Source organism: Callorhinus ursinus, unplaced genomic scaffold, assembly GCF_003265705.2.
Source record: "Callorhinus ursinus isolate GAN/ISIS: 27379988/994484 unplaced genomic scaffold, GSC_fseal_2.0 scaffold23, whole genome shotgun sequence".
Lineage (NCBI taxonomy): Eukaryota > Metazoa > Chordata > Mammalia > Carnivora > Otariidae > Callorhinus > Callorhinus ursinus.
Genome location: NW_027397085.1, coordinates 20193004 through 20219185, shown reverse-complemented (window position 1 = coordinate 20219185; position 26182 = coordinate 20193004). Strand labels below are relative to the sequence as shown.

Here is a 26182-nt window from a genome sequence, read left to right as displayed (position 1 = left end):
CACCTCTCTTCAACTAGAATCTTTTGTGCTATAGAAATGTCACTTTCTCCTTGAAACTTACAGCTCCTTGCTATTATGCTTTTTTAGCTTTTATCGAATGCCACTTTTACCACCTCTGTCTTCCTTTCACAAATTATTATTTTAAGCTCCTTAGGGTCAGGTATTTCATTTTAGCTTACTTGTATTCTCCCATATCCCAAATGATCTCTTTATAAAGTAGATACCTACTATTTATTGAACATGCTTGGAGTGGAAACTTCTTGGCTTAACAGAGTATTATGTTTAGTTCACGGTTTTACAGCACTCTTTTAGCTTTCTGTGAACTAACATAAGGGGGCCTTTTGCCACATGGTCAACGAACATATAGTGCACCATGCTCTGGTCCACCAGGAAGGTGCTTCTCAAGATGAGGAAATGGAGACACAAAAAGCTTTAGTAACTGGTACAGAGCTCCTCACTTGGGATCCTGGCCTCTTCATCTCTCAGTGAGACCATTCCATCAGCTCCCTCCCTGCTTCCATTTACTTCCTGTGTTGCCACCAGAGAGTCATCCTGAACAGTTCACAACACAAGAACTCAGACTCCTGAGCTTGGTTGAATGGTGACTAGAAAGCACCCACAGAGAAGGCACTGTGAAGCCACAGAGGGTGGCATTATCTGAGCTACTCAGACATAACTGCCAAAGGCCTTGGTGTCTGGCAGAGGGACTAAGTAAACTTTCTATGAAAACTCAGCAGTACATGGAAAAATGCTTGTGCAGGTGCATTAAATGCTAATATCAGTGTGGGCTATGATTACAATTTAGCACAAATAAAAACATATACCAAAAAGATGAGAAGGAAATCCTGAAGTGGTGGTATTTGGGTAATGAGATTATAGTAGTGTTTTTTCCTTCTTTTTTTTTCCTCCCTAATTGTCTGTAATTTGCTTAGAGAATATTTTATAATGAGTGAAAACTACAGTTAACAACTTAGGAGGGAAAAAACAAGCCTTTTTATGGCCTCCTAGGGACTGCAGGGTAAATTTCACATCCCTTATTTAGCCTTGCCTAAGAAGGCTTCAAGAATCTGATCCCTCAACTGTCACCATTTTTGTCACTCACACCTTTTGACCAGGCTTTCCTCGAATTGAGACTCCAAAGTGTGAGGTAGTATAAGCATGTTCTTGTAGCGTTGTCTGAAAAAGCAAATGAATATAAAAATAACCTCAGTGTTTCATCAGTAGGGAATTAGATGTATGACTTATACATATCCATATCATGGAAATCAACATGGACATTAAAAAAAAAATGAGGTCGGGGCACCTGGGTGGCTCAGTCAGTTAAGCGTCTGCCTTCAGCTCAGGTCATGTTCCCAGGGTTCTGGGATCAAGCCCCACATCAGGCTCCCTGCTCAGCAGGCAATCTGCTTCTCCCTCCCCCTTTGCCTTCCCCCTACTCATGCTTTCTCTCTCTCTCAAATAAATAAATATCTTTAATTTAAAAAAACCTTTAAAAAAATGAGGTCATTTTACATGTAGTCTTTGCAAAATGTATTACACATGTATTTACAGATGATTTATTAGGGAGGAAAAAAGGAAGCTGATCTCACTTCTGTGGGAGAAAAGCTCCTATTACTATGTATCCATGCTTTTACAGACATGAATATATCTGTTCTTTTAAAATGTGTAGGAAAAGATCTGAAACAGCATCATTTAACAGAAATATAATGCAAGCCACGTATATGATTTTAAATTCTTTCACTTTTTAAAAGAAATGGGTGAAATTGATTTCAGTATTTTCGTTTAACTCAATATATCCAAAATACATTTTAATAAAAATTATTGAGGGGGTGCCTGGGTGGCTCAGTCACTTAAGCGTCTGCCTTTGGCTCAGGTCATGATCCCAGGGTCCTGGGATTGATCCCCACATTGGGCTCCCTGCTCCGCAGGAAGCCTGCTTCTCCCTCTCCCACTCCCCCTGTTTGTGTTCCCTCTCTTGCTGTGTCTCTCTCTCAAATAAATAAATAAAATATTTTAAAAAAATAAGTAATTAAAAAATAAAAATTATTGAGGAAAAAAATTCTTCACTAGTGGGCTCTCTTCTACTAACCAGTAAGTTTTATATGCCTCTGAGTACTTAGCAGTCTTCTGCTCTGCTCATATGGACATCCTCAATCAAGGAAACTTAGAAAACAACTTTTTTTTTCTAAAAGACCTGATAAATTATGCTAGGTAGCAGAGAGTTGTTTCTTATCCTCATAGCATTATGACAACACATTTGATCATAGCAATATAAATAACCATTAAGAGACTGGGTTCTGAAGGTTAACATAGTGGTTTTGAATCCCATCTTTATTACTCACTAGCTCTGATCTTGACCAGTTTACTTAGTAATCTCTCTCAGATTTTTATCTTGGTAAAATTCACATTTAGTATTAGTTACCTGTCTTACAAAATTGCTGTAAGAATTAAATGAAATAATGTAAAGCACTAGAAGTGGGGTACATAGCTGTCAGTAAATATCCATTACTGACCACAGTCATTGCCTTTATCATTTCTGCTCCTCAATTGAAGCCTAATAAATCATATGCAAAATTCCAGAGTCTTTGAAGTTCAACTTCTGAGTCCCTAAAATTTTCTTTTTGTCAGTGTTTTTCTGAACTTCAAGCCTCAATCTTAGGAATTCATTATTTTCTTGGTGTTGTACTATATTCTTGTCCCAGTTGGAAAGTAGATAGTATTTACTGATTAATTGAATTTTAAAACTCATTCATTCTGGAGGATGACCTAAAAATACATTTTCCTTTTAAAGTGTAGAATAAAGACCTGTTCTCTTGGCTAAAACCATTTCTAGCTTTGGGCAGTTTTGTGATACAATTAGAAGGCAAATAGAAGAAATACTTTTCAGGACATCATGGGGGAAATACTGGTAGCCAAGAGATAAGACTCATATACCCTCATCTTTCCTGTTCTCTAAGCTACCCCCTGATATCCTGAGGTTGAAAAGCTGGAGCTAATGCTGCTTTGGAAGCATGATTGTCAGATCTTGTCTGGGAGAGCCTATCCTAATTTACCACTGACTGACTTTTTCAACCTCCAGCAGATTACCTTATCTAGCTAATGGCTATCCAACTTACTCCTTTTTCTAAACCTGCCTCCTTGCTCCTCATTTAAAGCAGGAACCATGCTGTGTTCCCCAACTTCTTAAATTTTTAACAACTCCTGAATATCCTCCCTGCTTTAATATATTTCCATATATTTAACATTTTTGCTGGTATTTAATTACTACAGATACATCATTCCTCTTGTGTAATATCCTACGTAAGTTATCCTTATAAAATATTTTCTAAGGTGCCTGGGTAGCTCAGTTGGTTGAGCACTTGACTCTTCATTTTGGCTCGGGTCATGGTCTTGGGGTGATGGGATCGACCCCTGTGTTGGGCTCCACACTCAGTGTGGAGTCTGCTTGAGATTCTCTCTCTGCCCCTCCCCCCCGCTTGTGCACACACTTTCTCTCAAACAAATAAAATCTTTAAAAGATATACTTTTTATTTCATTATATGAATAAATCTTGTTTTACTTTGTTTACTTTATTGAACTTTCTTTATATTTTTATATGCCTTAGATTGCAATCGACATTAAATCTGCAAAGCGAGAATTAAAGAAAGCAAGAACTGTCCTACAAATGGATGAGCTCAAATGTCGCAAACGTGTTTTAAGGAGGTTGGGATTTGCTACTTCTTCTGATGTCATAGAAATGAAAGGACGAGTGGCTTGTGAGATAAGCAGGTAAAACTGGTTGTTCTAGAAAACTGATTTTAAAATGAGATACTGTTTTTAAGGGCTATAAATCTTTTGGAAAAAAAAAGAGCTGTCTTAAAAAGTTTGTGGGGCGCCTGGGTGGCTCATTTGGTTAAGTGTCTGCCTTTGGCTCAGGTTATGATCTCAGATTCCTTGGATCGAGCCTTGCATCAGGCTCCCTGCTCAGCGAGGAGCCTGCTTCTCTCTCTCCCTCTGTCTGCCGCTCCCCCTGCTTGTGCTCGCTCTCTCTCTCAAATAAAATCTTAAAAAATAAAAAAATTAAAAGTTTGTAAAATACTTCCATAGTAAATGTAGTTTTTTGATGATGAAATTAGAAAAAGAGCGTTAAAAAAAAACTCTTCCATCCCACTATTTAGTACAAATGCTATTAGCATTCTGATATATTTCCTTTTTTTATTTTAATGCATTGCATATTTTTACATATTCATGATCTTAGTTTATACAGTTTTGTATACTTAATTCTTTTTTACAATTTTGAACATTTTCCCACCTTAAACTTAGTCTAATAACCATTATCCTATTGTATAAGAGATATTATTAAAGTTTTGGGCTAAGAAACAGGGAATTACAGCATAGCATATCATAGGCCACGGCATAAAACTGGATAAAGATACTGTCTATTTTGGTGATCTTCTCACATATTACAAATGACCCTAAAACTAAATGACTTGAAACCATAGCAGTCATTTCATTCTTTCTGGTGGTTTCTGTGGGTCAGAAATTCAGGAAGGGCCTATTGAATGGTTCTGGCTCAAGATTCCATGTGATTTCCATTAGCCTGAAGATATTCTTGTTTTGTCCATAGTTGTTAACCATTATACTCATTGAGTTCATAAAAGATGTTTTGCAACAGTTTCTTGTGTTTTCACCATGGCGCTAATGGATGGGGCTGGAGAATTATAGGCTTTTGTATGGTTTCAGATGTTTCTGGGGAAGATGTATTCATAATATTCTTATTGATTGTTTAGTTCAGATGTTAAGAACTCATGTTTGCAGGGGCCAGGAGGAGATTGTGTGGTAAACTAGAACAATTCTTGGTCACCAAAAGGGGGCAGCAACTACTCAGCCCCAATTATTACAGAATGATGTGATGACAGATTTTTCAACTTAAGAAAAGCCAAAAATCCAGAATTTTAGGTGAAATCCCTTGGTTTTTAATTGTTCACAAATGAGTTGAGAATTATTTTTTTAGTCACTGTGTGAACCAAATACATCATTTGTTCAAGTTAGATTTGGCATGTCGGCTTCTAGTTTTCTTTAAACCTGCTTTCCTACTTTGTAATTAAAAAATTATAGGCACCATAAGGTTAATAATTTACCCAGGTCTAAAGCTCAGCCATAGCACTGGTTTACTAATTCATAAGCCAGAATTAATGTTATTGGAATTATTTCTTTATAATATTATATAGTATTTAACAATTAACATAGAAAATTTCTTTTAGGTATCTGCAGCTGGATTTAGTCCTGGGAGAATAGTATTGATTTTATTCTAAAATGAGACTATTTAGAGAGAGAGAGAGAACAGTATCACCTATGAAAGTACGTTACCTTTCCCCCAGTATTTGCTTCTCCCTCTGGTCTCTTTCTTGCTGAATAAGACCCAGCCACTAACGACAGAAACTTGGGAGTCATCCTAGATTCCTCTCCCTTCTCTCTCTTCCCATCTTCCTGAGTGTTTCCTCTGTCTCTACCCACTAATGTGCTTTCCTTATTTCTTGCTTAGAGTACTGCAGAAGCCCTTATTTTTGTTGCCTCTATCTTGAGTCTTTATAATCCATCCATTATACTGCTTTCCCAGTGTTCTTTCCAAAGCACAGAGCCTATCATTTCATTCTTTTGGTGAAAGTCTCTCAGTTATTCCCTATTGCTTTTAGAATAAATGCCATAATTTAGTGTGTTGTTGCCCTTTCCTGTGTAGCCACATCCCACACATATTTCTTTATCTTAGCATGACCTTTCCCTCACTCCTACCCCAAATCCCAATTCCTACATATTTTTTCCTCCATCTTATGAAACTTGCTGTGAATTTCTCCAATCTTATTTTAATAAAACTCCTCAACTTTTTTTGCATAATTGCCTGTATAACCTGTTAGATCACTCTCCTGTGATTACTGTGTTTCTTGTCTGCCACCCACCTTAGTGGCGTGTATGTAGTAATACATAGTGCTTGTATTATTGTCCTCTTTGTTTGACTTAATTCTCATTTGACTATCAGGAGCCCAAATTTAGTTTTTTTACTTTATTTTTGATTAGTTAGAACTATTTATAAAGATTGATAGTTCATGACTTTATTCTTTTTTAGAAGTCAAAAAATAGGTTTGCTTGTTTTTTTAATTGAGGTAACGCCCTCAAAATTATCAAATGGGTCTATTAAACCCTTTTATAGATGTAAGATACGTTGTGGAACCTTGATTACAGAATTGTAGAAACACTATCTTTGTAGTCTTTTATAGCTTCCATTGAGCGCAGTTGAGCATTCACATTTTTTTGTTTTCCACCCATGATGGCAAAGAGAAAACAGGAAATATATTTTCCAATTATTACACAAATCAGAACATAAATGATGGTGAAATTAGTCATATAGCAAAATCTTAGACTACAGGTAAATTCTCGAACTGAAGAATCAATGAGTGAATAATATATCTCTAAGGACAAAAGAAAATTTTAAGATTATTATTTATTTTAGTTTCCTTTCTGTTTAGCAGCAGGAGTTATGTAATGTTTTGTGCTAAGAACTTGGACCATTCCATTTTACTAAAAGGACTTGTGACAGTAGTCTTTTATCTTTTATGATTTGTTTGCTAAATTGTCCTTGATAGTTTTTAAGTGGTCAAATACTAAAGACAGTTGTAAATACAAGGAAATAGTTAAGAGGGAGAGAGAAAAAAAATCTGTTGGATTGATCATTCTAATCTTTATAATATAAACCTGAATATGAAAATGTTGTACAGTTAAAGAGCAAAGAGGATGGCCTTTCCTCTTCAACAAAATTACAACTTGTGAAAGTTTTAAAAAATAATATATTTTGATGATTCAAAAGAGGAACCAAAAATAATAAGCTAGAGTCTTTTTTTTTTAAGATTTTATTTATTTATTTGACAGAGAGAGACAAAGGGAGAGAGGGAACACAAGCAGGGGGAGTGGGGGAGGGAGAAGCAGGTGTCCCGCAGAGCAGGGAGCCCGATGCAGGGCTCAGTCCCAGGACTCTGGGATCATGACCTGAGCCGAAGGCAGACTTAACAACTGAGCCACCCAGCTAGAGTCTTTAAAAGAGATGATTTAAAATCTACAGTCAATAGTATACTTTGATAATGCTACGTGCAGGAGAAAAACAGAAGTAATGATAAGCTAGTACCTATTGGAGATGTATTTGAAATTTGGAATTGTGTTTACTACATGGATATTGTCCAGATTCACAGATGACAGTTGATGAGCAGCAGTTAGTTGCATTTAAAGGCCATTGGCCATCTTGGTTATATACGTTTTCAACACTGGGAATGCAATGTGTGTCTCCTATGGTTATGTTGTAATTATTAAGATTTCTAATGAAGTTGTTTTTCATTATCCCTTTGTGTTATAAATTGTTAAACAACTTAAAAACAATTAAATGGATCCTTGGACCCAGAGGAAAAATGGTGATGACTATCTTTCGTGATATACTGAGAGTTAAGAAAGAGTTCTTTATTTCAGTAAATGTTTGCATTTTGGTGTTTCCTAGAATGGGATTTTTACATGAAATAACCATCTTACATTTATTATTGATATATTGGAAAATATAAAGACCTGCCATTTTCTTTTCTTTCTTTCTTTCTTTTTTTTTTTTTAAGATTTTATTTATTTATTTGAGAGGGAACACAAGCAGGGGGAGTGGGAGAGGGAGAAGCAAGCTTCCCGCGAAGCAGAGAGCCTGGTGCCAGGCTCAGTCCCAGGACACTGGGATCATGACCTGGGCCGAAGGCAGACGCTTGACTGACTGAGCCACTCAGGCGCCCCAGACCCGCCATTTTCTTAAATAAATCTTTGTCATTCCTCATTGATCACTCCTTATGGTCAAATAATGGATTTTATTTAAAAAACTTTCTACATTTTAAGCATTATGTATACATTTTTTATTTTTATATACAACATTTGAAAATTATTCTTTTTTTTGTGGTGATCTAGTGCCGATGAGCTCCTTCTAACTGAGATGATGTTTAATGGCCTTTTCAATGACCTGTCTGCAGAACAGGCAACGGCACTGCTAAGCTGCTTTGTGTTTCAAGAGAATGTGAGTTAATAGATTTAACATACCTTAATGATTAATTCACACATCCTGTAACTTAATTTTAATATTATTATGGATATTTTAAATTATAAAAATGTTCCATATTTACATATTATGGGTAATGTTAATTAGAAATCAGCACTAACACAAATATAGTAAGAGAGTATTAAATAATTAAATACATATTATCAGAAAGGAGAGTGAAATAAGATCTTATTTTTGGATAGTCATTAATCATATTCCAAGCCTTAAATTTGTTCTGTAACCCAGTGCATTGTTTGAAGATCTGTTCTGGTCAGATAGTCCTAGAAAGAAAAGGATGAATGAATGAAAATAAAATTAGGCAAAAGAGTGAAAATAAAAGGGGATAGTGAGGTTAAATTAATATCTCTCCTCCCAATAATGGATAACAACTGTGAAGCAACTGATTTTCTGAGTGGCTGAAGTCTTAGTTGTCATAGGTAAGGTTTGAGGTAGTGGCTATAGGATTCTCATTTTTGGTTTTGCAGTAATTTTTTCATTGAGTGGTTTGTTCACTTTCAGCAACTCTTAAAAATCAAAAAAAGAAGTGCTGGATGGCCCACCACAAAAACTCTATAATCTGTCTTTTACTTTTTTCCAAAAACCAGTATGATTTGTTTTAAAAAGTAAAATGCATGTTTTACATTTCAAACTTTATTCATTGTGGATGAAGTGGACAAAATAAGAATAAGACAAAGACATTTGCCCTCTAAAAATAATACTGATTTCTAAATTTTTAGAAGACCTTTTACCATGTACACTGAGTTTATTTATTTTTTTTAAGATTTTATTTATTCATTTGCGAGAGAGAACAATCAGGGGGAGAGGCAGAGGGAGAGGGAGAAGCAGACTCCCTGCTGAGCAAGGAGCCCGATGCAGGACTCAATCCCAGGACCCTGGGATCATGACCTGAGCCAAAGGCAGACGCTTAACCATCTGAGCCACCCAGGCACCCACCATCTACACTTAGTTTAACGTTCAAGTGAATTGTGTGTAAGACACTGTTTTTGCAGTTCTGCCATTGATGGACTTATTAACTATTTCCTTCTTTATGAAGCAGGTCAGATACTTTACTTGTTGGAATAAGTAGGTCTATTCTCTCAGCTCCCTGATTACTGATTAGAATTAGAGCTAGAGTGGCAGTGATAACAAAGAGGACAATAATCATAAAACAATTTATACTCCTGAGAATGCCTGCTCTGCACCTGTGAAGTAATTTGCAGATGAGGAATTCATTACTTTACAAAATACTCTGTTTGGCTGTTGTTTTTCTTAGGTTCAGAATGTTATTACAGTAATTTCTGGGGTAGTTATTAAGAATATTTGTCCAGTTCTGTTTGAAAAGACCTAAGTTTGAAGATGATTTGGGGATTGGTGCTCTTCTGCCTGTGTCAGACTTTGTCTTATAGCTAATTTCTTGCATTTGTTTTGTTTTGTTTTGTTGTTTTTAATGTGGCACTATAAAAATCCTCTGTTTTCTGAGAGCCTAAGTATGTTGCCTCTTTAAAGGAGTTGGGCTTCACCAAACCATTATTCTGAAATTTGTGGGCAAGATGTCACTATGTGGTTAATTAAGATTTGTTCAGTGAAACCACACTGTGTTATATGTAGTGTCATCAATTCTTGTGGTGGTGCCTTTCAACAGCAAGATGGAAAATTACACTACAAGTCACATGGAATTTTGTTGATACTTTTAGAAGAATGTTTTCTAGCCAGATGGAAAGGTTAAACATAGTAAGGTACTTGTTATAAATATGAAAAAGTCTGCTTAATATACTAACTTCTTTTTAGAAATGTATTCTTTCTAAAACTGTGTCCCTGCATTTTTTATGTCATTAAGAGTAATTTAAAGATGAAATACAGTCTTTAGAATATAAGTATCAAGTAACTACCAATATTTATTAAAAATCTGTGTGCACTGCCCAGATCTAGGCACTAGAGATAACAGAAGTTTTTGCTTTCCTGAAATTTATATGCTAGTAGATGAAGGTAAACAATAAAGAAGTAAAGTACACACAGATTATGTCAAATGGTGATGAAGGTTTGGAGGAAAGTGAAGCAGAGGAGGCAGAAAACACTGGGATAGGGTTACTATTTTAAATAAGGTGATGAGTAAAGGCCTCGCCAAGAGAGTGAAATTTGAATTGAGACTTAAAAGGAGAGATGAAGGAACAAATTGTACATACACCTGGTGGGAGAGCATTGGTGAAATCACACTTAGGTTACTTTTGTCAGGACCAGTGTCTTCTACTTATATTGACCAGAGAGGAAGTGGTCAGTAACTGTTGACCATGAATGGACACAATATCAAAGATGTTAAGTAGTCTTGAGTTCACAAACTGAGATGTTGAGTTCATTGTGGCCATTTTTTTTCATCATCATGGTTTTTCTTTTTTTCTTTTTTCTTTTAATTTGGACAGGAATAATACAGAACCTAGGTCATTATTTTATTACATAATAGACATATAACATGCACAGCAAAACCAGTCCTGTATAAATACTGATGCTTAAAATAAAGGCATAACGGTTGCACCTAACCTATAATAGCTTTTTAAGAAAATTTACCTATAATTTAAATCCTGTCTCACACATACATACATACCATTTTTGTAATAATTTTGTTTTTGTGAAAGACTACCTTTGTTAGACTTTGTTCACAAATAACTGTTTTTATTCTAATTACGATAGAATAGGGTTTTGAGGATCTGACCTTTTCTTTCTCTTTGACAACGTAGAAAACCAACACACAGAATCCAAGCCACTTGCCCAAGTTCATTTGCCCAGGTAGTAATACCTGGGTAAAATAAAAATTGAGGACACTACTTTTAATGTTTTTTATCCCAGATTTTTGATTTCCACAGAATGAGAGTTGCCTAGGAGCCAAAACTATGTCAAAATCAAACTGTGATAAAACAGTTTAAAATCATTTTGATGTAAGTAAACTACTATGGGTGTTTATAATATTTGCTCTCCCTCCATTCCATTTGTGGTCACAGAAAATAGCTGGTAAATTGTAAATTTAGGAGTGTAATAGTTTCCTCTGAGAAATAATAATAATATAATTTAGGACGAAAGGAGTGGTAATTTTGCTCATATCAACCAATGTCATTAGAAACTCTAAATGCTAATAACTAAGATCTTATAATTTGATATTGATGGATATCATGAAGGCTTTGTTTTGTTACAGCAGAAAGCATTTTAAACTTGGGTTTTTACATCCTTTTCTTTCATAGTCTAGTGAGATGCCCAAATTAACAGAGCAGTTAGCAGGACCACTTCGTCAAATGCAGGTAGGAGTATTTTGAACTGCATGTTTTATGAATAGTATATGTAAAATGAACATTTTTGACAGTCTAATCCTAGTATTTATCATTCCACAGAGACCACTTCCTTCAAGATTAAATATGTTATTTGGTGTTAGTCTTGTCATTTAATGCTATGTTGATAACATCATTTGGGATTTTTACTTGAATAATTAAACATTCTCCCCACCAGTGTAATAAATTGTATTGAGTTTCTGTGCATGTAGATTTAACACTACATAATGTAGCTAGGCAATATCAATAACTCAGTGCCTGCATTGTTTTCCTTGGTATTAAGAATGGCAACTTGATGGACTAGGATTAGTTAGCTTAATTTTTTATATGTTTTTCCATTGTAGTTTACAACAAAGTTTTAAAATATGTTTTATCCTAAGAAATTAATTATCCCTGGGCCCTTAAAGCCCCAGTAGCTTATAGTAATGAATTTGTGTGTTTTATGATTTTCTTATGATGAACTGATTTTATCTACCTTTTAACAGACAGAAAGACAGGGAAAGATGAACTATATTATACTGCAAGAGAGAAGTGAATCATAAAAAGAACCTCTTAAGTGGCAAATTTAATATCCCTTATTACTAAGAAATTTAAATTTCTAGAACCAGGGAAGTTTATGTAGGACTAGGTGGTTTTGACCTTTTATATTACCAAGGAGAAAAGAATGAATCTGAATATCTCACTGTGGGGGAAAAAAAATTAAGGTTTATATTTTTTAAAGCATTATTGGGGAAAAGCATTATTTTGCCATAGGACTTCTGTTTTTCTAAATCTGTTTTGTTATTGATATCTTTGGGTTTTTTTGGGGGGTTGCTATTAATGAAATACTTAAAGATTAGTTAAATGCTACTCTTGAATGACTTTAATGAAGAGTTTCTATTTTTTATTAAAAAAAGGTTTAATTGGGTAAAAATCACGCTCTTGATACATTTTTCTTAATTCGGTGTAATGGGGAAATGTTACAGTTGGATCACTTAGCAGTGGAAAAGGTACTGTAGCTACTTAGAAGCACAGAGAATCCAAACTGTGGGCATAAGAACCTAGAAAAAAAGGACCTTGTGGAATTCTGGCTCTGGAAACCTAAGAAACCTAAAGAAAAAAAGTACATGGAAGATCATAAGAAATTTTAAGTAAATCTTTTTGTCTTCAAAGGAATGTGCTAAAAGAATTGCAAAAGTTTCAGCAGAAGCCAAACTGGAAATTGATGAGGAAACTTACCTAAGCTCATTCAAACCTCACTTAATGGATGTAGTATATACCTGGGCAACTGGAGCTACATTTGCCCATATCTGCAAAATGACAGATGTCTTTGAAGGTATGTTTAAATTCTGTATACATACATTCCTTTCTGATATATAAGAAATATACTCAGGATGGCATTGTTTTAACTAAATAAGAATAATATGTTATTTTTAATTTTTGTTAATAAAATGGAATGGTAGGGCACCTGGGTGGCTCAGATAAGGTTAAGCGTCTGCCTTCGGCTCAGTTCACGATCCCAGGGTCCTGGGATCGAGTCCCACTTTGGGCTCCTGCTCAGCGGGGAGCCTTCTTCTCCCTCTGCCTATTTCTCTCTCTCCTTGCCTCTTATGAATATATAAATATAATCTTAAAAAAAAATAAAATGGAATGGTAATGCCATCAGAGATAAACAGATGATCCTAGTAAGTCAGGTTCGTGTGAGGTTTTTGTTTTTTTTTTCCAATCTCTTGGCAGTAACCTAAAGGCTTGTTATATTAATTCCACTAAAAGACAGCAGAGCTGAAAATGCTGTCCATCATTGCATTTCTAATAACAGACTTGGCCTCAGTAAGATGGTACTTCAGCATGAATCAGATTAATGAGCAGTCTTTTTTTTCTTTTTTAAGATTTTATTTATTTATTTATTTGACAGAGACACAGCCAGAGAGGGAACACAAGCAGGGGGAGAGGGAGAGGGAGAAGCAGGCTTCCCGCTGAGCAGGGGGCCCGATACGGGGCTCGATCCCAGGACTGGGACCATGACCTGAGCTGAAGGCAGATGCTTAATGACTGAGCCACCCAGGAGCCCCATGAGCAGTCTTTTAAAATGTCTTTAAAAGACTAAAGAATAATTGTTACTCAACTGAACAGAAATTTTAAGTGAAAAAGTAAAGGCAGAGGGAATATAAAAGAAATAATAATTACATGAAGCAAAAACACAGTATCTAAGGGAGACCATTTTAGAAAAGTTTTACCCATTTCAAAAAGATTGGCTTATATAGGTATTTATAAGGGTGAATGGTATTTACCAAATTAGATATTTATATTGAACTTTTTAAAAATGAAAGTAAACGAGCTTGGACTTCATAGAGATTATTATAAGAATATTTAAAATGCTATTGTTTGTGGCTCTGTTTTAAGAAAAATTGTATTTTTGACACATCTGATATTATATGCTTTTTAACTGATACTATTAAAGACTGAGAGTTTACTGAGTTTATGAACATGGATTTTTATGACGTATAGGTCAAACATCTGCAACAGAATATTGAAATTTTCAACTAGGAGCCTTTAGTATATTGAACTTCATGGGTTTTAAGGTTTAAAATGTTAAAGTTTATAGTATATTTTTTTTATCATGGTGTCCTGGTATATAGTGTTATGAAATTTATTTCTAAGCCTCCATTAAATGATCATTTAGTAATAGGGTTCCAAAATCTTGCTCTGAGTACTGCATTCTCTTCCTGGGACCATCATTATTTATTAAGTGACGGCTGTGTGCCAGGCATTGTGCTAAGCACTTTATAGAATTTAGATCTCATCACCAAAATGGCAAGTCAGGATAGATACTGTTTCTACTTGGCACAAGGAAGTTGAGTTTTTTTAAGTACTTTGCCCAAGGTCATAGAGGTGTGGTATATGATGGCACTATGATTTGAACCCTGGCCTCTGTGATTACAAGTCACATGGTAATTAATAACTTCATCTAAGTACCATAATGCCTTATCCTTGAATTTTGGATAACCTAGAGACTTCTTAAATCATGACCATCTCTGACCTAAATCGTACCATCTCCATCCACTGACAGTTCATGCTTGTAGGCATGGTAAGGAGATCTGTAATAGTTCACTGTGGGGAGCAATAACTGAGGATAGGAGAAGAGGGACCTCGCTTGTGAGCACTGCTTCACACTCAGGAACCTAGGTACGTGTAGGACCACTTGTGTGGTGTGAAGGTGCAAAAGTCATACAGTGCCACCACTCTTCAATCTGGCATCTTTTTGGAACTTAAGGATGAAACTTACGTTCTCTGCCTGTTCTGTGCCTGATTGTTGAGAAAAAATAATCAGACCGGCGAGAGGCCAAGTGACACTCGGAGAAGTAGGAGAAGTTGGATTTATTTTACGCCAGCAGCCCCAGATGAGCTCACGCTCAAAGTTCTGGGCCCCGGGGAAACGGGGCTTTTATAGGGCCCTGCAAACAGTTAGGTTCCAAGGGCTGTCCTCACTGCTGGTCGGTGGGTTTGAACTGGGGGAGTGGGGCTGCTTTAGGTGGGGACAGTAGTGCCGGGAGCTGGTGGCGGGAAGCCTGTTTACAGAAGCAGAAACGGCTGGTTATCTCTTGCTCCCAGTAGGGCTTCTGGTTTTCTCTAGCTTATTGTTCGTAACTTCCCATCTTCTGGGGTCTCCTGGCCTGGGCCTGCTCTGGGTAATTTTCCTCTTCATAATGACTGTTCTATGCCTAAATAATGCTAAGACTTGTTAGTAGCTCATATTTATGGAGTGTCTGCTTCTCTGAGAAGTCAGAGACATGACATAATAGTGGTTGATAGCGAAGAGTAGTTGGTTTTGTTTGTTTGAAAAAAAATAAAGGGGCAACAGGCCTGCACATCTAGGGCGCTCTATAAAAACTGTCCTTGTGGACTGTTTCTTCGGTTCTTTGTACTTAAATGGAAGAGTTATGACAGTATAGGAAGACAGATTTGAAACTGCTAAAATTGGTGAGAGTGTGCAGTTTTCTAGAACATACTGGCATTCCTGAAATCTGTTTTGCCCCGTGTCAGTTCCTTGGGGCTGTTTCTACATCACAGTTTGCATGAGGAATCAAAAGTTTGAAAATCTGACGATTTCCATTTGTAACTAGAATTTGGGTCTAACATCAGCGTAATCTTCATGTTTTTGTGGTCTGGGTGCCATTGTATCAGCTATACTTTTCCTTTCTAAAATTGAGATGGACTATATATTAACTCTTAGAAATAAAGCATAATGGGCGCCTGAGTGGCTCAGTTGGTTGAGCGACTGCCTTCAGCTCAAGTCATGATCCTGGAGTCCCGGAATCGAGTCCCGCATCGGGCTCCCTGTTCAGCAGGGAGTCTGCTGCTTCCTCTGACCCTCCCCCCTCTCATGTTCTCTCTCTCTGTCTCATTCTCTCTTTCAAATAAATAAACAAATAAATCTTTAAAAAAAAAAGAAAGCATAATTAAACAGCAAAAACAAAAAAAACCTGAGAACCTTGATTTACTTAGAGTATTTCCTTTTTCCAGCGTACTGTGTGCCCCCCTTTTTACCCTGCTGCTATTTAGTTCTTCCATTTCAGAATAGCCGTTCTCTCTTCATCTTGTTATTGTACATGCTTTATATAATTGGAAAAATACTGTAATTAAAACTCTAGCCCATAGTACATTGTGTCTTTTATGGGCAGAAAATGATTGCATGGGAACTTTAAAATGCCCTTCACTCAAGCCATATTTGTTTCCAGTTAGATTCTTAATTTTCTTTTTATATGAAAATGAGTGATCATTTCATATCATGAGCCTCAGAAATAGTAGTTTTAAGTATTTTTCAAACATCACCTGGCACAGGTTAACATTGTAATGATGAATACCGTGTGTCTGAGAGGATGCCTAATGCAAGAGAAGAGCTAATACTGTGATTCAGTTGAGGAATTTTGAAGACTTCATACAAATAATTATTTCTTCTGTTATCACCCTGGAAAAAATGATAAGAATGTGATTGTTTCTTATTTCTATCAAACTAAATTGGAAGAGCAATTTAAAACAGTATTTGTAGAGGCTCAAGCCTAGGGTTTCAGTCTACTAATCCATGTGGTAGATCCATTGTAAGCTTTCAGAGGCCATTAAATTTTATTTCTGTCTAAACAACAACAGCATTGTAGTTTTCACTACACATGAAGGACTTGCTTTTCTACTTACTTACTTGGTCATAGGAGTTCTCCTAATGATGACCTGTGCTCTCACTCGAAACTGTTCACCAGGTAGTGCATTCCCACACTCTGCCTCCACTCACACTCTTCTCAGTTACGTTTTAGCTGGCATAGTTTTACCCTTCCCCAGGTCAGGGGACATCAGTGTCATTAGGGATTTTCCAGTGGATTTGTTCTTAGAAATACTTTTGCTAATAATAATAGAGTAAAAGTTTATTAACATGTATCATTTCTGTTTCCCTTTAGGTAAAATTTTAGTACTAAATTAACTTAGAAATTAGTACTTGAACTTACACATTTGATGAATAATGACTGAGACCCTAGTGGGAGTTAGGTACTGGGTGCATCATGAGCAGCAGTTTCTGCCCTCCAGAAAGGGGTTAGCCTAAGCTGGGATCTAGTGGTAAATATTTGCGGGAAAATATATTTGTGATCCTGACCTCAGGTCAAACTCATTAAAACCACCTAGATAGGAAAATAAATCAGATTCAGGACATGAACTATGGGGGACCACTTTGTGGAATGCCAGAAAGCTGGAGGTAGAAACACTGTTTAGAGAAAGGTGTTGCTTTCCATCCTCAATGAGAATAATACTGTTCTGTTGAAGAACCAGATTAATCTGATGATTGCGTGTGTCCATCAGTAGATGAATAAATTGTGGTATATCAGCATAATGTAGTATTCAGCTATAAAAAGGAATGAAATCCTGATTAATGCTAAAATTTGGATGAAATTTTAACACATTAAGGTTCTAAGTAAAAAAAGGCAGACACAGAGGCAACCTGTTGTATTATTCCACTTATATGAAATGTCTGGATAGGCAAATCCATAGAGACAAAGTAGATTAATGGTTGTCCCATGGGCCAGGGGCTAGAGTAGGAAGCGAAATTGAATTCTGACTAATCACTGCCTTTTTTTTTTTAATTGTGACAAAATATACGTAACATAAAATTCACCATTTTAAATGTCCAATTCAGTGTCACTGATCTTTTTCACCTCAGGTTTACATCACCATTCTGGAAGAACTCACACTGAGATACAATTCACAGAGCATAAAATCTGTCCTTCTAATTGTACTCTTCAGTGGTTTTTAGTGTATTCAGAGTTGTACAACCATAATCACAATCTAATTTTAGAATATTTTTATCAACCACAGAGAAGTCCCTCCTGACTTGCTAATACAGTCCCTCACATAGTAAATGGCACAGCTGAAATGTAATCCCCAGTCTGTCCACTTGCAGAGACAACGGACATGGAGTGTCAAGCATCTACAGCAGCTCTGCCCCCAGCTTTGTAGGTGATCACTCGTGCATCACAGGAAAGGGGGAAACCATTAGGCCTCCTGTCTTCTTTATCTAGAAACTCATGTGCCTAGATCCTTTACCTTATTCTTTCTTCTTCAGAGGATGGACCCTCTGCCATTGCTCTGAATCTCAGGGCCTTGCTCTACTCTTTTCTGCACCCTCCTCAATCTTGCCATTTTAGGATATAAATAGGCATATAGTTTTCATCCACACCTTTTTCAGCTACAAATATAACCAAGTGGTTAAGACCAAGAGCACAAATCCTGGGCATAAATCCTACTCAGTTGAATGACCCTGGGCAAGTTACTTAACTGTGCCTCAGTTTCTTTGGCTATAAAATGAGTGTCATAGCTCCTTCCTCATAGTGTGAGGATAACATGATGCATAGAGAGCCTTTAGCACAGTTAGCCTGGCACACACCATTCAATAGGTGGGGAGCTGCGGCCGTCAGTTTTTGGTGACAGGTATTTTGTTGTCGTCACCCTCAATCCCTCATTCCTTTTACAGCCAGACTCAGAAGTAGTTGAGTATAGACCATCTTCAGTTCCTTATCCCCCATTTCCATCTTGATCCACAGTAATGTGTTATCTTATTTTGCCGAAATTACTACGAGAATCACTTCTCAGCCTTTTGGCTAAGATCAAGTGAAATTACTACTACAAGACACCAATGACTTTGCCAAATTCAGAAAACAGACCCTTTTATTTGGATTCTACTTGCCAGTTTTTATTGCTTACTACTTCTAGAAACTCATTAATAGAAATTCTTTGGCACTACCTGGCAATGAAGATTTTTACAGAAGTGAAGAGCTTTAGAGTAAGGCCTAAAACACTTATAAAATATTGGGGGATCTAGGTGGCTCAGTGGGTTAAGCAGCTGACTCTTGATTTCGGCTCAGGTCATGATCTCAGGGTCCTGGGATCGAGCCTCACGTTGGGCTCCTTGCTCAGTAGGAAGTCTGCTTGAGCATTCTGTCTTTCTGTCTCCCTTTGCCCCTCCCCCCACTTGCACATGCGTGCTCTCAAACCTTTTTAAAAACTTATAAAATATTTACAATTTTTAAGTGTATAAACTAAATTTAATAAATGGAAATTTGTAAAGTAATACACATTTTTAAAAAAGATTTTATTTATTTATTTGACAGAGGAACAGCAAGAGAGGGAACACAAGCAGGGGTAGTGGGAGAGGGAGAAGCAGGCTTCCCGCTGAGCAGGGAGCCTGATGCAGGGCTCTATCCCAGGACCCTGGGATCCTGAGTTGAAGGCAGACCCTTAACGACTGAGCCACTCAGGTGCCCCAGTAATACACATTTATTATAGAAAATTTAGAAAATAGAGATATATCATTTCTGTGAGGCACTATGATATTGTTAAATGCTTGGGCTCTAGAATCTTCGGTCTGGATTCAAATCCTGACTTCATCATTTACTCCTGGCTCTGACCTTAGTCAAGTTATATATGCAACTTCCATTTCTCCTTTTCCCTCTCTATAAAATGAGGATGACAATACTTGTCAAATTGTAAATGTCAAATGAGAAGTTTTACATGAAATATGTATTACAGATCTACCACAAAATAAGTGCTCAGAAAATGTTGGACATCACCCTTTTTTCTTGAAACACATTCAGCCTAATTTCTTTCTTTGATGCCTAAATGTCACTAGGAACATCAGTAACCTTACTCTCCAGTAATACAAGAAAGTCCTCAGGGTTATTGTAAGATGTGTATATATGTGATTGGTTGGATTTTACAGAATTTGTGTCTCTGTTTTGCCATTTTGCTGTTGACTCTTATGAAGTCCTTTGCTGGGTGCTAAATAACTTTGACAGAGTTGTGTAGTAGAAATAGGCTGTATGTGAGGGCTGGAGTTTTCTCCCAGAACTCCATGAACCTTTTAATGAGAGGAGGACCAAAAAAAAAAAAAAAAAAACACCGACCTATGGACTTTGAATATTTTGGCTAAAGGGCTATATCATGACATTTTATATTCCTTCAGAGTTTTGCCAATGTCAAAGAATTTGTACATTTCTTATCTCAAGTGACACAAAATCAGAGCTATGTAGAGAATTGCCCTCTGTTTAAATAGTATAGAACCCAATCTAAAGTAGGTGAACATCCTACATATAGGAGATGAAAGGGTATTATCCGCATTTGTCTTTTAAGGTAACCTTGTATGCTCGTCATCTTCATTACCAGTGTCATCGCACACACCTCCCAGAATGTGAAGTAGCATCGTTGTATTTTCATTGTTTTGGCCCATTGGTGGGTTCAGCAACCAGGAATGTTGTCCTTAGGGGTGCAGGCCCTTATGCAGTATTATCTTTGGCTCTTGGAATTGTCCCACAGAGAGGGAAGGCTCTCTACATGTGTATGGGCACTTGCTGCTGGATTATGCGGACTCTGTTGGGCAAATGGCTTTTATTTTTGCCTTCATTTAAGCTAAAAGTACATTCTCCTTCCTGAGTTAACTTTCCCCAGTTTGCCCCCAACCACTGGGCACAGTGGAAAAGAACATGGAGGGCATTAAGAGAAAACTGCACAGTGAGTGTATTACAAAACTTGATAAATGCTGATGGATTAGTTCACTAAGGAGTTAATAATGGTAAGGACTTAGAGGCGTTCATACCTTGCATATCAGACAGAACTGCTATTTCTAATGTATTTCACACATTAAAGTCCCAAGAGTTTTAAACTTAAGCAGATAGCTCTTTGAGAAAGATCCCAGGCCCCTCCCTTGCTCAAATGTGGTAGAAGTCAAATGTTTATAGCTTCAGCTTTGATAAAAACAAACAAACAAAAAACAACAACAAAAAAAACACCCCACTGATCTCAGGGAGTCACATCCAGTGGGAAGAGACTTATCTCCTCCTTTGTGCTCCCTTGAGGACACACTGTATGAAAAAAACACTGATTAAAAAGTCCATTTCAGGTCAAGAAGAATGAATGATGGCACCTTTAAAATGACAAATCTGATCCTGTTACTTGTCCCCTGCTTAAAAATCTCCCGGTTGCATTCTTTCCACAGGATGGTATCCAGATACCTCATTAGGCCACCCTCAGGGTCCTTGAGTAGCTGCACTTTATCACACTTCTCTGCATTGCCCCAGTGGTCTTCCTTTGTTGCTGTCTGACAGAGACCTCCTCATTCTTACAGACCCAGGTTATATGTTATCTTTGTGGCCTAAATCCAAAGTTGCCCTCCCCCCTGCTCGCAGGGCATTTTGTGAACCTATAAGAGCAAATGTCAACACATTATAATAAATCAGGACTCTCTACCATTAGTGAAGGGTGGGAAATGAAACTTTTTGTCTTTGTATCCCTCCGAGTGTCTGCCAGGCAGCCAGTCAAGTCTTCAACCTCATTTACTGCATGCGAAGTCCCTCAAAGTACTATTAGTCAGTCATCCCATGTTCTCCTACCTTGCCTCTAACAAAAGTTCTACTGTTCTGGTTATTTCCATTTTACAAGTGATTTGTTTCCTTTTCTTTACAGGCAGCATAATTCGTTGTATGAGGCGCCTGGAAGAACTGCTTCGACAGATGTGTCAAGCAGCAAAAGCCATTGGAAACACTGAGCTGGAAAACAAATTTGCAGAAGGTCAGTATCCAGTCAAAGCTTTTTCTAATAATTAAGGCAGATCTTTTGAGACTTGAATTCTTGGCCACAACGTAGGAAGACATTTTCAGATGCTGTTCACTGGAATGCCACGGAGGGCCATCCAGTAGTATTTATACAAAATTTTAGAGTGTCTCTGTGGGAAAAAGTTTTGAGATTTTTAGATGTAATCATTTATAAATATTTATTGTATATTATGTGCAGGCATGGTTTTAAGCACCAGGAGTTACAGCAGTGAACAAAAAACCCCACAAATCCCTGCCTTCATGGAGCTTACATTCTAGTGTGGGGAGACATGCAATAAACAAGCCAACAATTAAAGTATTTCAGGTGGTGATAAGTCTACAGGAAAAGAAAGAGACAACAGGAATTGAGGGAGAGATGAGATGGCCTAGGGCCCCCACTCGGAAGGTGGTATCGAGGCCCTTCCATGTATGCTTGGTAGATGTAAGCAACAGAGACCAGTGAGTAGAATAGTAGGAGGGAGAAAAGAGATGATCATGTTACCCCCCAGCTCCCAGCTTTTTCCTGAAATGATTGGAGATTTTGACCCCAGGAGTGCTGTGCTCTGGCAGTTCCTGCTGTTGCATTGTAGGGAAGGCTGTAGATGAGCGAGGTGGAAGTAGGAAGACCAGAAAAGGATGGCCAGTCCAAGGTGGTAGTAATGGAGGCGGGCAGGGGGCCGGAGCGAGTATATGACATGCTTACAGTTTGTTCCATCTAAATATTTGCCAAGAAAAAGGGCTGTGAGTTAACACATCAAAGAATAGCGGCCACCTTGTCGCTGTTAGTTGCTCATGTAGTCACAGCCCCTAATGATTTCTGCTAAACAGTGTCCTTAGAAGAGGTGTGCAGAAACTGGGTACTGTTTCCATATGGTTGATGGGGCAGACCTATTTAATCAACCAGAGTTTAAGTTTAGTTATGTAAACTTATTAAATAATGAAATTTATGTTTGTCCTCCCTTAGTCCAGGAAGAATCTCACGTGGTAAGTGAAAATAAAGTGTCTCCTGAAGTAGGCTGAAACTTCATGCTTTTGGGTCAGCTAACTACTTTTGACGGTTTAGTCCTTCCCTCACTGAGTCATTGTGCATAGTCGGAGACCCTGTCACGGCCCTGCACACACACAGGGCCACGGGGTACTTCTGAGTCCAGAGTCATAACAGCAGGAGTCTGGTTTCTAAGTTCTCCTCCTCTCCTCTCAGAGGGGCCTGTGAACTCCTCTTTTAGACCAGCAAGGTTTTGTATGATCGAGATCATACATTCCCCCCACAGGGGAATTACAATCTTTGTGGTCTTGGAAGTTTAAACCATCTTTTCTTTTCTCTTAGGAATCACCAAAATCAAGAGGGATATTGTGTTTGCCGCCAGCCTCTACTTATAAAGAGTCAGCTAAACGAATGTGGGGTTTTAAATTTTACACCACCTGATTACAGCTGACTACAAATGCTTACAGGAGTGTGGATTTGGTTCTCCCATCTCAAGGCAGTTGTACTCAAAACAAACATTTTAATATGTATCATACTTCAATCAGGCATCAATCTAAGAAAGCATATTATTACATACACATTTGTACATAAGCATTACATTTTTTTAATAAAAAATGTACAGGTGGGCATTGTTTTAGTGAAAGGCTTGAAATTTTTTTTAATGAACTTAGCGCTATTAGAGAACCATGGTGCTAAATGTAACTATATACACACAGGTGAAGTGGGCATCCAAGAGGTATAGCAGCAGCAGTCCCTTAAAAGTTTGTACACCATGAAGAAAACGCATCCTCTTCGAGTTGCAATCCTTTTCCTTTAGAAAGCGGGCCAGCTTTATCTACCTTCAAGGTTGGTGACTGTTTCTAAAGTGATTCCCTGCCGTCGGTGTCTCGTGCAGAGTTGTATGGGAGTCCTCCGCTTTCCTTTCTTTAAAAGGAGAGTTTCTCTCCTTGAAGAAATCGGATACGTACACTGCCTACAGAAAACAAGTTATACTTAAATTACATCATTAAATACTTTTGTCCCATTCTAAGTTTAAAAACCATATACATAGTTGTAACAAGCAGTTGGCAAAAATAAATATCAACCCTACAACAGAAAGGGTACAAAAAATAAGTGACAGGAAGTTTTGTTAAAAGAGATTCTTTTAAATTGAGAGTTGCTTACTTAGGTAGGTCTTGAGTAAACAGCTTTACTCTTAGCACTCAGGTTATTCTGCAATTCATGCCAAAAACAGAATGAAACAAAACACTAAAGCCCAGAGCCTCTTACAGAAGTACATACAGTAAGATTTTTATAACTTTTGGAAAAAGCAACATAGTTAATAACATCGGGTGATGACCCAGTAAAAATTATTGAGCCACCTTATCTGCCTTTGGATAGTTTTCTCCCTGGGACAGGTTTTCTACTTATTTGTCCTAGGGTTTATCAGTAAAAGATGTAGGCTGCCGCCCTGTATACTTACAACTAATACTGCAGCCAGGGCTCCTTGAATGAGTCCAGTCAGTACATCGCTCCAATGGTGTTTGTAGTCAGAAACTCGGGAGAGGCCCACGTAAATGGACACAGCAACAAGACCAAATTGCAGTGTGGGGCGTAAGAGTCTTGCCCAGTCTCCCTTCATCCTGGCTTGAAGGTAAAGCTAATAGAGAAGACAGGAATAAAGAGACGAGTTTAACACCCCAACTGGAAACTTTATATATTTTAAGTATCACCACACCCCTAAAGGTGTGTGTTTTACATGATCAAGTCATTATATATTAATCATTACTATTAATAACCATTAAATAACCAGAGTATAAATTAACATCTAGAATAGGCTGCAGGCAAGCATTCTTATGCTCATCAACACCTGAAATTTCATCCTTTTAAATAAGCCAAACAAAAAGTGATTGCCCCAGAAAATACTGTATCTGTCTAGCTAGACTGCTTTCCAAACTGTAAATATGGCAAGGGGTTCCCCCTTGTTTAGGACTTTCTCAGAATTTCAAGGGCAGTCCATCCTCTGGCAGAGTCTGTGCTAGAATTCTGATTCCCAGCCAAGTTACCCTGAGTTCCCAGTCTTGGGATAAACTGCTAGCATTCTGAGCACGGGAGTGTCCCTACCCTGGACCAAGCTACTATGTTTTCCGCCTGGTCTGTCTAGAGACGGAGTTTAATTGATTCAGTTTTCTTGAGAGTTCTCACCTCAGGTTATTTTAAAGGGCAGTGGAGACTAAATCTGTATTTTAAGTAAATCTAATACTCTGCCTAAATAATACAGGTTCTACTTGAGTCCTGACCCAACAATGAATTAGTCTTTGAGTAGCACGTGTGCCGTTTAAGTTCCATGACTTTTCCCTACACTCCTCAGACTTGAGAAGATCCCCTTTTCTGTGTCAGCCTGCCCCTGACTTGGGTGCATCCCTAAAGACTGTGATGTAGAAGGGTTTCGATAGTTTTCCTGTCACTTCCTTTCAGCAACAATTTTTGCCTTATTTCTGTCTAATAAGAATATGCTTTTAAAATCTATTTTAAAAGTTCTGTTTGTTAATTTGTGACTCATACATGTAATTAAATGCATTCCTCAGAAAACAATTTATGTGGCTGTGCCCATAGACACTGCCTACTTGAAACAGATCCATTCCCAGTTCCTTGCGCACTGCTGTGAGCAAGCATTCAGTTCTCAGCAAAAACTCAGAGACTAATTTTATCGAGTATTTTACAGTAGAAACATCTAATTGTAAAAGAGCATACCAGTTCAATTGAATTGCAGTCATTAGCTGGTTAAAGTACTCCTGGCTTTCTGCAGACCCCCTCCTTTCCTTTTTTCTTTGTTGTTGAAGCTACAAAAATGTAAACAGTAAGAGGCTTGCCTCAAGATTCTGGAGTTGGGAAGATAGTTGGTTCTGGTTGAAGCAAAGTTTGCATCTGGCAACTGAAGCCAGTTAGGTAACACAACCATGCCAGTAATGGTCCCCTCGCTAGTTTTACCTTCATTGGAAATGTTCTACTCATTTTAAGGAGAACAGTACCTTGCCTGGGGCTGAAGCCAAGTTTTGGATGTTACTCCCCAAAAGTTCAGCTGTCCCTCTTTTGATTATATAACTGCCTTTTCATATAACTGTTAAAGGCATGGGTTCTTCAGACTATAAAAATACATACCTATGAATTATAAATACTTACATGAATGCACCTTAGGAAGAACTGCACCTACCTCTGTTAAGGACATAGCAAGAAAAAAACAATACCAACTCTAAAATGGATTTACGCTTAGTCCTAGTTTGTGCTTCCAACCCAAAGAAAATTCAGGATTTTGAAGGTCCTTCCTCACTTCGGCTTCTAAAATCCTAACAGTATTTTCCTTCCAAAGACCCTCACTTTAGTTCTAGGTAGCTTGCCCCTAATTAACATTCACTTATGGATTAGTACTCAAGCTTCTATGTACTTTAGGTGAAACCTTCACCCCTCTAAGTAGCTAGTTTCTCCTTACACATCTACCAAAGTATCGATGTTACCCCCTTCTCTGGTGACTCAGAGATGATTTCACCCAGACCGGGGGTACTAGGAAGCCCCCCATTGTGGTTCTACACCTAACCTTACCCTCCCCTCCAGGCTCTGGCTCTGATGACTAATGGCCGTAGCGTGTATGCAGGCTGCCGTCACAGAACAGTTCCGCTGCTCGGGGTGAGGCTGGCTAAGTGATGCGCTT

General features: G+C 37.7%; 2 protein-coding genes across 4 annotated transcripts in view; one reads left to right on the top strand and one right to left on the bottom strand.

The window, feature by feature from the left end:
- MTREX (Mtr4 exosome RNA helicase) overlaps positions 1–23123 on the top strand; it is a 113619-nt gene extending 90496 nt beyond the window's left edge. The window contains exons 22-27 of the mRNA XM_025892450.2: positions 3605–3768; positions 7963–8068; positions 11320–11376; positions 12556–12718; positions 21382–21486; positions 22837–23123. Coding sequence (XP_025748235.1) covers positions 3605–3768; positions 7963–8068; positions 11320–11376; positions 12556–12718; positions 21382–21486; positions 22837–22889 — 648 coding nt within the window. The 3' untranslated portion in view covers positions 22890–23123. The remainder of the gene's footprint in view (positions 1–3604; positions 3769–7962; positions 8069–11319; positions 11377–12555; positions 12719–21381; positions 21487–22836) is intronic.
- PLPP1 (phospholipid phosphatase 1) overlaps positions 21672–26182 on the bottom strand; it is a 107327-nt gene continuing 102816 nt past the window's right edge. For all 3 annotated transcript variants that reach the window (XM_025892451.2, XM_025892452.2, XM_073905490.1), the window contains exons 5-6: positions 23957–24133; positions 21672–23467 (exon numbers count right to left, since the gene is read on the bottom strand). In XM_025892451.2, coding sequence (XP_025748236.1) covers positions 23336–23467; positions 23957–24133 — 309 coding nt within the window. In that variant the 3' untranslated portion in view covers positions 21672–23335. The remainder of the gene's footprint in view (positions 23468–23956; positions 24134–26182) is intronic.